The sequence below is a fragment of the Thalassophryne amazonica genome, chromosome 2, assembly GCF_902500255.1.
Source record: "Thalassophryne amazonica chromosome 2, fThaAma1.1, whole genome shotgun sequence".
Lineage (NCBI taxonomy): Eukaryota > Metazoa > Chordata > Actinopteri > Batrachoidiformes > Batrachoididae > Thalassophryne > Thalassophryne amazonica.
In genome coordinates this window covers 142,102,236-142,114,683 of record NC_047104.1, presented here as the reverse complement: position 1 = coordinate 142,114,683, position 12,448 = coordinate 142,102,236, and the positions used below count along the sequence as shown (strand labels likewise).

Here is a 12,448-nt window from a genome sequence, read left to right as displayed (position 1 = left end):
GCTGTTTCCTTGCAGGTATTAATTAGTTGTTCACATTACTGTCTTCAAACAATTTCATGGAGTGGAACCCTGCTCCCAAGCAGATGGGGGTCACACACATATCTATTTTTGATTTGCACCTTGGGGTTGATTTGGTCAGCAGGCTCAAATTCTCTTTTCTTGAAGCAGAACAAACAATATTCTTCAGCTGACGTGGGCTTGAATCCTAAATGGGGCCAGATTACTAAACACATTTACCCTGAAAATGCAAAGTCCAATAGCACCTCAGTGGGAGCTGCAGCGTTCCTCCCTGGCGCCATGTTTTGCATCATTTAAAATCGAATTGATGTTTGATCACTGCACACTTTGATGGAAAATACAAATTTGTGAGCAATCCACGATAAGCCCCAAATAACTGTAGTCAAAAGGGAATATGACCGGGAGCTCGAAACTGATGACTCATTAGAAAGGACAACATATAAAGAACAAGAAGGATCACATGGTTCTGGGTAGACTTTTTAATAAGGTGCACTACAGCAACTAATGTGCTCTGTGTTATCACTAAACATTACAGTCTACCCAGAACAACGCAGTCCCCATTTGATCTTCCCATCCCTCCAGTGCATTCTCTACCTTCATATATATATATATAAATTTATTATAGTAATAATAAAGTTCAGTTGTAAAAAAAAAAAAAAAAAAAAATGCAATTATTTTTTCCCCAGACATGTTGGAACTGAACGTAATTCATAAATGTGAGATTAAAACCAGGGCAAGCAGATGCATACTAAGTGTTGCACAATTCCATGCTCAGCAGTTTCCTGGCCATATGTATGTTATCCCCTTATTACTAAATTTATAAGAAAGTCGAGAGCTGATTTGAAGTTTTGAATTTCAAGTCTGCTGCCAACTGTCAATCTGAACTTCAACAAACAGCAACTGGCATTATTAGATGAAAAAAAAAAAAACACAGCAAACCCATTTGTGAGATAAACTGCTGACTTCACCACACTAACAAAACAAAACAAAAATCCCAATGAGGATGATGGAGCCATTCTTTCTATGGTTATACAACAGTTGAATCTTGAGGGGATTGTGTCTTTATCAGTGAAAGAAAAGAGAAAAACACAGAAGGTTTAAGATGTGCACTATTGGCAAGCGTCATAACAGGAACATACTATTAGTTTGCCAGCAAAAAATAAAAGACTCTGTCCAATTTCTGTAACCACCTATCGGAGCTTGATCAGGCTGTGCACTGCTCAGAAAACCTGTCTGCACTGTTGATTTTGATCTACGTCACGGTTGCCCCAGGAATGTTAATAAGCTCTTGCATGATTGTATGCACATTGTTTTGTTGTGTGGTGTCTGAAATGCTCTTGTGTATATATGGATCTATTCAGTACTCATTTATCTCATCTATCCCAATGCAGGTTTCAACTATTCTATTATTACATGCCATGAATATCAACTGTGTTTTCTGTCTTGATAAAATGGTCTGCTTTGACCATTTTATCAAGGTCTTTCCTGGAAAAGGCTCTTCCTTGCTATTGTTGCCAAGTGCCCACTCACACAGTGGGTAAGGCCAAAACCTTTTTTTTTGTGTATTAAGATTTGAGATGACAGCTGTTGTGATTTGGTATCATGTCTCTCCTGCACACAGGATGTTGTTCCAATTCAGTTAAACAGAATCAAATGTTTCCTGGATATAAAAGTATGCGCAAAGTGATGCATAAAATGGCACTAACAGTGGCTGCGTTATCCTCAGAGGGCCTTGCAAATGGTGCAATCTGACGTGAGTGTGTATTCAGGGAACACAAGGATTTAGTTGCAAATGACGACAAGTGGCTTGTAAACCTTATTTTGATTACCAAGGCCACTCTCACTGGAGTTGCGCACAGAACTGCGGCCGGCCCAGAGCGCAATACGATGTGGACCCAGGGGTTGTCTGTGCCCACACAGGTGCTGACCATGCTGGGTGCCCTGCCATCAGGGGCATTCCAGTGTGAGCTGGCCGATCGGTCAGGAGTGTGCCAGTCAACCTTGTGCCGAGCCATGCCAGCTGAGTGGAACGCAATCATCCAAATGTCATCATGCGAGAGTCGGTTTCCCTAATGTAATCGGAGCTACTGACTGCACACTCACTGCTATAAAGGCGCCATCACATGATTATTTTTTTTTCGTCAATAGGAAACATTTTCATTCCATCAATGTTCAAATCATATGTGGTGCACAAATGCACATCAGGCTGGAGGCTGGCACGGCGCGTGATGGGGGGCTGCTTGGTGGTTATGGTTAAATAGTTTATTTGTGTAATTGTTCCAAATGAAAACCAGCGTAGGCACATTTGGGCATGTGCGCATTCAAATATATTTTTATTGTTATTATTGTCTTTTTTATTTTTGCTTGATGGTGAGAGCTGCAGTGCTTCTTAACAGGCTTCCTGTATTCAGTATTTGGCAATAAACGCATGTGTAATTGTGAGTGTCACACTAGCAGTGGAGGCACACCTCACCTTTTTAACATCAGTGTGTGTGTGCTGTTCTGCGTGTCGGCCTCACATACTCACGCTCCAACAAACATTTTTCCAGTTTCATGATTAATCCTTTTAACAGCGTACTGAATAAACTATCCCTGCATGTCTCCACATTATTTTCAGTCACCTATAGTCAGAGGTGGGACGAAGTCACCAGCAAGTCATTCTCAAGTCATGAATGGGCATGTCTCAAGTCATAATGACCACTGACTGAATGAAAACTGACTTGAGACTTGCCAATTCATGACTTGAGAATGACATGACAGTGACTTTGTCCCACATCTGCCTATAGTATAATTTCTTTTCTGTGTTCATGTTGTCTGATGTGACGTCACAAAGAATCCCTGCTCAAAGGACCTATTTACATGAAATAGCATATTTAAATGGGGTGTAGCCAGGGAGGAGTTTGGTTCCACGCTCAAGTCCATGTTCAGTGGAATGTACGAGGGTAGGCTGAAAAGTTCTAAGGCTCCCCATGAAGGAGTAATGCATTAACTGCATTATAGTGAGCCTTAGAACTTTTCAGCCTACCCTCGTACAAATGGAACGTGCGTGGATCCACGACTACGCACACTTTGATACATCTGAATATTTTTGTCCTTATGCCAGTTTCTGGGTTTTGGAGTACACCATCTTTTAGTAGGAAATTAATGCAAGTCTTTGTACACGAGGCCCCAGTTGACTGAGAATCAACTGTCAAATGTTTCCAATAATACAATCTGCTCACAGTCAGCCAAACGATTCGAAACGCATTGCATGTCACGCACTTCACGATGCAGATGGGCTTAAGCAAAAGCAACTTCATATTTTAACAGGACAGAGTGCAAATGTTCTGCAATATTCAGCCTGAGCTTGACCTGATCTCAAATGTCATTTCTGGAAAATGACCATGCAGAGAAACTGAATACAGCTGCAGTTAAAGGCTTGCAGAGTATCACCTGCTAACCCATAGACCTGGTGATGTCTGCGGGCTTTCACCGAGTGCTAAAAATAGCAATTTCTTGATTTCACTTTGACCACTTTATTGGTGTGCACACGTATAATTTCTACACCATTCATGCATTTTGGATGAAAATACCTTCATATTAAAGCTGAACCTCTATGCTTTGAGCTCACACTAATGATTTTAACTCAAATATGCTGTGTCAAACAGCTAAAATAAAAATATGTCAATCTCCAGGTATTTATTTAGGAACCAGATTAGAGAAGCAACTATTAATCGACTGTTAAGTTGATCATTTTGAGTGTTCTTTTTCGGTTGTGGTCAAAACAAGACTTTTGAAGATGCCATTTGTCAGTGCACTGATCAATGTTTTTTTCCATCATTTTCTGACATTTCATTGACTAAGTAATGGATTAATCCACAAAATGATCAAATGACAGTGAAAATAATTGCAGCCCAGTGAAATATGTTAAGATTTTATTTTCTGTCTTTTGGGGTTTTAGGAAGAGGCAAAGCTGTGTGCAACATTTTCTTCAATAATTTTTCCATGAATGCCTTTTTAATTTGGGTACTTTATGTCCCTTTTATGTTGTGATTTTACAAAATTTGTAAAAATAAATACTTTTCATGACAAACTATATGAACATAAGGTTGAAAGCTATTGATAGAATTTATGGTTACAACTTACTGGTAAATTAACCAAAGGATTGTCAACTAACATAAATTAATTGACTAATAAAAAACTTTTGAGGAATTGATTAATCAAAAACTCAGCCACATGGGGTGTGCAGGCACTACATTGTAAGTGCCAGTCCCAAGCCTGGATAAATGAGAAGGGTAGAAGCAGACGGCATTAACCATAAAATTCATGGGGTGTGCAGCCACTACATTTTGAGTGCTGATCCCAAACCTGGATAAATGAGTAGGGGTGCGTCAGGAAGGGCACCCGGCGTGAAAAAAAGCCAACATAACCATGAAGAATACAAATTGAATTTCCATACCGGATCAATCGAGGCCCGGGTCTGCCACCTGTGCCGCTGCCCAAGAGGATGCCAGTGGAAATTGGGCTACTGTTGGGCCAGGAAGAAGAAGAGGAGGAGAACGTGCCCAGAGAGTGTGGGAGAAGAGAAAAACTAGGAGGGTGGAAGTGATAGCTGGAACTTTGAATGTTGGCAGTATGACTGATAAAGAGAGAGAGCTGGCTGACATGATGGAGAGGAGAAATGTAGACATACTGTGTGTGCAAGAGACCAAGTGGAAGGGAAGTAAGACCAGGAGCATGGGCGATGAGTTCAAGTTGTTGTATCAAGGTGTGGATAGGAAGAGAAATGGTGTTTTAAAAGGTAAAGTATGTTAAAAAGAAAAGTATGTCAAGAGTGTGTTGGAGGTTAAGCGAGTGTCTGACAGGGTGACAAGTGTGAAGTTGGAAATTAAAGGGGTGATGATAAATATCATCAGTGCATATGCCCCATAGGTAGGTTGCAAGATGAAGTACAAAGAAGATTTTTGGAGTGAGTTACATGAGGTGGTGGAGAGAGTGTGCCGAGGCATGAAAGAGTAGTGACTGGAGTGGACTTCAGTGGGCACATTGGTGAAGGGAACAGAGTGATGGGTACATATGGTGTCAATGACAGGAATGTGGAAGGACAGATGGTAGTTGATTTTACAAAAAGGATGGAAATGGCTGTGGTGAACAACTACTTTAAGAAAAGGGAGGAGCACAGGGTGACATAAAAGAGTGGAAGAAGGTGCACACAGGTGGACAACATTCTTTCTAGGAGATGCCAGCTAAAAGAAATTAGAGACTGTAAGGTGGTCATGTGGGAGAGCGTAGCTGGACAGCATAGGACAGCAGAAAGGAAGAAGTTTTCTCGCAAGTTGAGGCAACTTACCGGTACTTAACGTGACTGGATGCCACACCCACACAATATAACGTTACCTGACGCCAATTTATGATTCTTGCTGTGCTCTATTGTTGCCGAGCTATAAATCACGCAGCATTGTTGACACAAACTTTTTAAACCGTGTACCCAGTGCAGCAAAATTATACCGCTGAAAGAGCACATGTGAACAATTAAAAGAAAAAAAAATGCTTACTGCAGCCTGGCTGCTGCAGCTCCTCACTCTCACCTCCTCAAGTTCTCTCACGATTGTGTTAAATAAAGTCCATAAGATGTAAGATTAAAGCGTTTGCATCCATAAGTCATTTGACAGTTAAACTGGCTTGGGGACTTGATGACACTGAATGTTACACCACTTGAAAGATGGGAATTTAATGAAATATCAGTTTTTGTGTAATTGTGCCTTGAACTTTGATGACCCCTGGCAAGGTCACCGTTTGGTTTTCCATCAAAAAATTTTGGGAAAGTTTGTTTCTTGGTAGGTTCCATCTCTGAGCCATGTTTTGTTGAAATCCTAGTCAGTTTGAATCACAGCCCGCCTGATCCTTACAAAAATTGGCTCTGAATGGACTTTATTTAACACAATCGTGAGAGGAGGACTTGAGCAGGTGAGCGTGAGGAGCTGCAGCCAGGCTGTAAAGAGCATTTTGTTTCTTTTAATTGTTCACATGCGCTCTTTGAGTGGTATAATTTTACTGCATTGTGTACACGGTATAAAAAGTCTAACAACAATCCTGCATGATTTATAGCTTGGCAACAATGGAGCACAGCACAAATCATAAATTGGCATCAGGTAACGTTATACTGTATACACATTATACACGTTCACACCGCGATCAGACGCTACAAATTCGCGGGGGTTGCGTGGCGACGGACGCGCCTCCTTCACTCGGTGTGTCGCTCTGCTTTTGCTGCGAAAATTCGCCCCGGTGCGTCATCAAATAGGAGGAGCTTCCATTCCGTTCGCCGGCTCCAGTTGTCAGTTAAGTTAACGTGACGGATGTTGATCACACAGAGCGAGTTGTTGTGAAAAGCTCATTATCAGTATCATTATTTGCTTCTGGAGCTGTGTCTGGAAGACGGCCACTTTCAGCGGTCCTGCAGGCGCAGTTTGAGGACCAACTGTCCCGTTCACGCGCGCGCATGTAAACAATAATAATAAAAAAAAGAAACTCTGCTGTCTGCTGTGGTATTGTTGCTTGGTCTCCCCCCCCAAAACTCTGTCATAATTGTGTTTATAAACCAGTCACCATTTGTTTTATTATACATCTGTGTAGTTAATAAAATATTCTCCACAGATGAACTCGCTCGCGCGCGCACGTAAAAAAAGCTCAGCTGATTGCTGCTCCTCGCTCTTTCCCAAAAAACTGTCATAATTGTGTTTAGAAACCAGTCACCATTTGTTTTATTATACATCTGTGTAGTTAATTAATAAAATATTGTCCATAGACGAGTCGCTCGCGCGCACATAATAAAAAAAGAAAAAAAAAAAAAAAAAACTCTGCTCCCTCTGCTGCAGGGGCGTCGGACTGGGGGGTAAAGGGTACTATGTACCCAGGGCCCAGAGCATGGGGTGGCCCACAAAAAACTGGCATTAAATACATTTTTGTGTTGCATATAATTAATGTCCATACAATTCATGATGTAAATGAATATAATTAGAATGAATGTATAAATGTTGCAAAACATAATTCTGCTCTAACAATAATATTGAAAAGTCTCTGAGGGCCCTTCGACCCCTGCACAGTTGTACAATAGTTTAGTCCAGGCTCACAGGCAGCACTCCCCCCGCCCCCCCCCCCACACACACACATCCCAAACGGGATCTCACAAAAAGAAGAGGTGTTTAGCAGTGCTGAAACAACTAATCGATTTAATCGATTATTAAAATAGTTGTCAACTAATTTAGTCATCAGTTAGTTGTTAAATAACTTTGTTTTGCCGCAGATGTTTCATTTCGTCCATATAAATCAACCGTTTCTGCAGTGTAGCTTTGCTTTGAACCTTGAACCAATCGAAACAGTGATTCGCAGATCGAAGCAGTGATTCGCAGATCGAAATACTGCTTCGATCTGGTGCTTTGTTTTATTAAATGGACTGCATTTATATAGCTTTTCCATCTGCATCAGACGCTCAAAGCGCTTTACAATTATGCCTCACATTCACCCCGATGTCAGGGTGCTGCCATACAAGGCGCTCACTACACACCGGGAGAAATAGGGGCCTTGCCCAAGGGCCCTTAGTGATTTTCCAGTCAGGCGGGGATTTGAACCCATGATCATCTGGACTCAAGCCCAACACTTTAACCACTAGACCATCACCTTTACTTCCCTTAATCTTAATTTTTCCCCACTAAAACCCTAAAGAGCATATGCCTGTGAATAACATTTACCTTTTTATGTTAATCTGACCTGTTATGGTCTTCTGAAACAGTTGATAGATGTATTTTATAACTTAAAAACGGGACCGATGCTAAAACGTTAGCATGTCTATGGCGTTTTCAATGTTAAAGTTAGCATTAAGCTGTTTCAGCTGTCAGCACATTTGTTTTCTTTATAATAATTCATGACTCAGCGTTTGTTGTCGTAAAACAGTCAAATGTATTACAAATTGTAATATTTTATTCATTTATTTTTATTCATGTATCAATAATAATAATAGAAACAACAACAACAATAATAGTAATAATAACTAATAATGCCACAAAGTTTTAGAGAAACGGACAAAAAGAATATGATAAAACAGAAAAGATTAAACCAACTAACAAAGAACATAAATAAATATAGAAATAAGTGTTTCCTGTGAACACCTAGTGACTCTTAAACCTCCACTTCATCCCTGTTTTATTTAAGTTTAATGACAATTTGTTTCGGTCAAACCACATCTAAGCTGTGTTTTTACACAAGAAAAAAATAAAATGCAGTAAACTGCACATTTGTGTCTTTTTTCATGAAAATATCTTATTAAATATAACATATTACACTTTAGTCAGGCCTTTAAAATACTTTGTGTACTCTTGCTGTAATATGTTGTCAGTGGTTGAGATAGTTGCTGTAGGCATCTAAACATGATGGAAATCTCTGTGGTGTGTCGGTGATGTATGTATGTGCAAAATAAAACAAAACACTACTCCAGGTATGTTTTTGACGAGAATATAACATAACTTTGTTACAAGGTCAAACGTTGATATTGTGTGACAAAGGCCTTTTAATAATAACTCAAAGAAATAATGGCAAAACTCACATGTAAGTAAAAAAAAAAAAGATTAATCGAAAAAATAATCGACGGATGAACTGATTAGTAAAATAATCGTTAGTTGCAGCCCTGGTGTTTAGGCTGAAATAAAATGTCTTTCCTAAAAAAAAAAAAATCAAAGTCTGGATTTCAAAAAAGAAGAGAAAAAAGGACAGGGAAAGAAAACTAAATTAGGGAAAGCAGCTGCTAACCAAATTATTTGAAAAGAGAGGTGAGCTTGAAAGCTAGCTATATAGACTTGGGTGGTCTGGGGGACCAAATTGCACCATTTTCTAGAAAAATGGTGCGATTTGGTCCCCCAGACCCCCCAACTCAATATTACTCCCCCAACTTTAAAAAGGGTTCTGATTCCCAGGTGTGATCTAAGTTATACATGATTTAGACCTGGTTTGACTACGCAGTAGAAATGTGGTGTTTGTGTTAATAAAAAAGAACATAACAGTGGGGAGGGTCTTCAATATGGCTAGTACCTAGGGCCCACAATTTGGTGCTACGCCCCTGCCCTGCTGTGGTGCTTCTGCTCTCTCCAAAAACTCTCTCATAATTGTGAAATAAAGGACAAAAGAGACATAAGTCCTGCTCACAGGCTGCTACCAGATACAGGACATGTTCACATCTTCAGTCAAACTCCAGACATCTCCACATCACAAGTCCCTGATTGATCATCACGGCGCAAGACATACGGGAGTGGGATGGGAGTGGGACTGATTTTGAGTGGGAGCGGGAGGGATTGGGAGTCATCTTTACAGGAGTGGGATGGGATTTATTTTTTTACTCCAGTCCGGGATTGGGCAGGATGGGATTTTTTTTTCTGGGAGCGGGATGGGACGGGAGTGAAAATCCACTCCCGTGTCATGCTCTAGACACGTCGAAGCAGGCCCGGTGTGAAAGGGGCTTAAGGAAGGGGAAAAGGACTTGTACCGATTGGGCAGACAAAGGGACAGAGCTGGGAAATATCTGCAGCAGGTTAGGGTGGTAGAAGATACAGATGGTAATGTGCTGATAACCAAGGACAGTGTGTTAATAAGGTGGAGGGAATATTTTGAGGATCTGATGAATGAAGAAAATGAAAGAGCGAAAAAGTATGTAAAGAGATTGGCATCCTGTCCTGGGTGTACCCTGCCTCACACCCTATGCCTGCTGGGATAAGCTCCAGTCCCCTGTAACTCAATCTTGGAGAAGCGGTTGAAGATGAGTGAGCGTGTAAGATAATGGTGTGTTGGAGGTTAAACAAGTGTCCGACAGGGTGATGAGTGTGAAGTTGGAAATTGAAAGGGTGATGATGAATATCATCAGTGCATATGCCCCATAGGTATGTTGCAAGAGGAAGGGGAAAGAAAATTTCTGGAGTGAGTTAGATGAGGTGGCAATTCTCTTTAGGAATGAACATATCAGAGGGACAACTCCAGTGGGACAGTTTGGAGACTCAGAGAGGTGAGACTGAGATGGTTTGTACATGTGCAAAGGAGGGACTCAGTGTATTTATAGGGAAAAGGATAATGAGGATGGGGCCACCAGGCAGGAGGAGAAGAGGGAGGCCAAAGAGAAGCTTTATGGATGTGGTGAGGGAGGACTTGCAGGTGGTTGTTGTGAAAAAGGAAGATACAGATGACAGGGTGAGAAGCAAATGACTGATCTGCTGTGGCGACCCATAACGGGAGCAGCTGAGAGAAGAATTGATCAATCAAAAAAAAATTTGGTTGACTTATTATTTATAAAAATAACTGTTAGTTGTACCTGTAAACTAGACTGAATGAAAATACACAAGGCAGTCTCACTCCCAACTTATCACACTGACAAAAACATCAATATGTGACAAGTTGGGTACCACCTGTGCTTGACTGTGTGATGAGCATGGAAATGCTAACCACAACCATAACTGTAACATAAATGAATGTCCCTGAAGGAATGCACGCCAAGCAGATATTTCTGTCTGTTATCAGAGAGAAACTAAAGTAAGTCCCTTCGGCTGCTCCCTTGTTTTGTACTTGGGGTTGCCACAGCAAATCCAAGGTGGATCTGCATGTTGAATTAGCACAAATTTTACGCTGGATGCCCTTCCTGACGCAACTCCACATTACATGGAGAAATGTGGTAGGGGTGGTAGTCGAACCGGGAACCTTCCGCACTGAAACCAAGTACATTAACCACTTGGCAACACACGTCCCCTTTTATCAGGATATGATGCAAAGGGGCAACCTTACGGATCATAGAGTGACGCAAAGGAACACTGACCGAACATCACAATGTGACGAAATGGAAGAGAAAATGCACTGAAACGTAATAATTGTCCACTTACAGTAATCTAAAGCAATATTAAAGTGGGCCATTAAAGCTCACAGATCACACCTGCTGTCAGTCTCCAACAAATTCTATCTACTCCCTGCTGGGATTGACAAAACTGCAGTGCCGACCATTAAACTGCAAAGATTAACACAACATACATGATTGCTTCTTCTACAGGCACATTTCATTTCCATTTCACCCCTATCAGAGGGCATACTTTTTGCAGTTTGACCATCGCAGGGGTGTAATCAACTTTTGATTATCCAACAACTAGTAAAGATTCTAACACTTTTATTGCCCTTTTGCCCTCTTTTTCACCCGGGCGGTAAAAATGAGGGATGCAGAATGAAGCCAGAAGCCATTAAGCTGTAATGGACTACACACAGCATCGACCACAGCGGATGGATGCTTGAGTAAACTGGGTTATGTGGACGCTTGCAGCTCTCTGTAGATCAGGTCAGCATATGTTGTCTTCTCTCTCTCACTTCCTGTTTGGCAGGTAAAACAAGCGCACATATGATGAGGGTCGGTTGATTTTAAGAGTTTTAAAGAGGTTTTAGCGTCAAATGTCCCACATATTAGCTGCTAAGGGCTTCCCAATGTCACGAGTCAGTATACAAAATAATGGCTGCTGCCAAATGTAGTGAAAGAAAATTAATGTGTGTGTGTGTTTGTTTTTTCTACCTGCTTACGATTTGCTGCCTTCAGCGGGTTGCCTGTATTTGCAAATATCATCCTGGAGGACACGAGTGTATTTTATGTCCGAGTAAAGAGTTTTTAAGCACGAACGCCACGAGACGGACTCCAGAAGATAAAATATCCAATCTGGGTTTAAAAAATCCGCATCGTGTCGGTGGTGTTTAACACAGTAATAAAGGCTGTAATGTCCTCTGCAGCCCCGCACTGGCACATCCGCACACCGGGCGACGCTGGGCCAAGGCTGGCCCGCTTCATTGATCTACGACGTCCTACTACAGACTGAACCATCTCCGCCTTCGCGGGGGGGTTCCACGCCCGCTCAGGGAGCGGCTATCTGGATATAAACTCCGGCTCATTGTCTGTTTTTGGTGGCGGACGCGCGCCGGGTTGAGCCCCGCCAGCGTTTAATTAGACACAAGCGCTTTTGACTTTAATTTTGTAGCCGCCTAATTAGCATCAGGGAGCACGCGCCGCCTGTCACGTTGTCGTCGCCCGCACATACCAAACATTCCTCCCCCCTCCCCCCCCCCCCCCCCCGAACCACACACACGCACGCACGCACGCACGCCCTCTTCCTCTTCTGTTCCCCTCCCCCATCCTACATGTCACACCATCAGCAGGCAATCAAATAAAACTATATATATATATATATATATATATATATATATATATATATATATAATTATTTTTTAGCAACAGGGTAGTAGCCCTTTGGAATATTTACCCAGCCACATTGTAAACTCACCTACTGTAAATATTTTTAAAAATAGATATGATCAGTATTACTATGGTTTCTTGTAAATTTTTTTCTTCCATTGATGTGTGTTTTTATGTACAATTTTTTTTCATACA

The 12,448-nt window shown here is 41.4% G+C and overlaps 1 protein-coding gene across 4 annotated transcripts in view; it reads right to left on the bottom strand.

Annotated features, from left to right (window-relative positions):
* Positions 1-12,098, bottom strand: part of rbms1a (RNA binding motif, single stranded interacting protein 1a) — a 69,300-nt gene extending 57,202 nt beyond the window's left edge. For 3 of the 4 annotated variants that reach the window (XM_034195173.1, XM_034195166.1, XM_034195182.1), the window contains exon 1: positions 11,582-12,096. In XM_034195173.1, coding sequence (XP_034051064.1) covers positions 11,582-11,632 — 51 coding nt within the window. In that variant the 5' untranslated portion in view covers positions 11,633-12,096. Of the gene's footprint in view, positions 1-11,581 lie in introns of all 4 variants that reach the window. The other variant, XM_034195191.1, reaches the window with a different exon arrangement.
* Between the last annotated feature and the right edge of the window lie 350 nt (positions 12,099-12,448).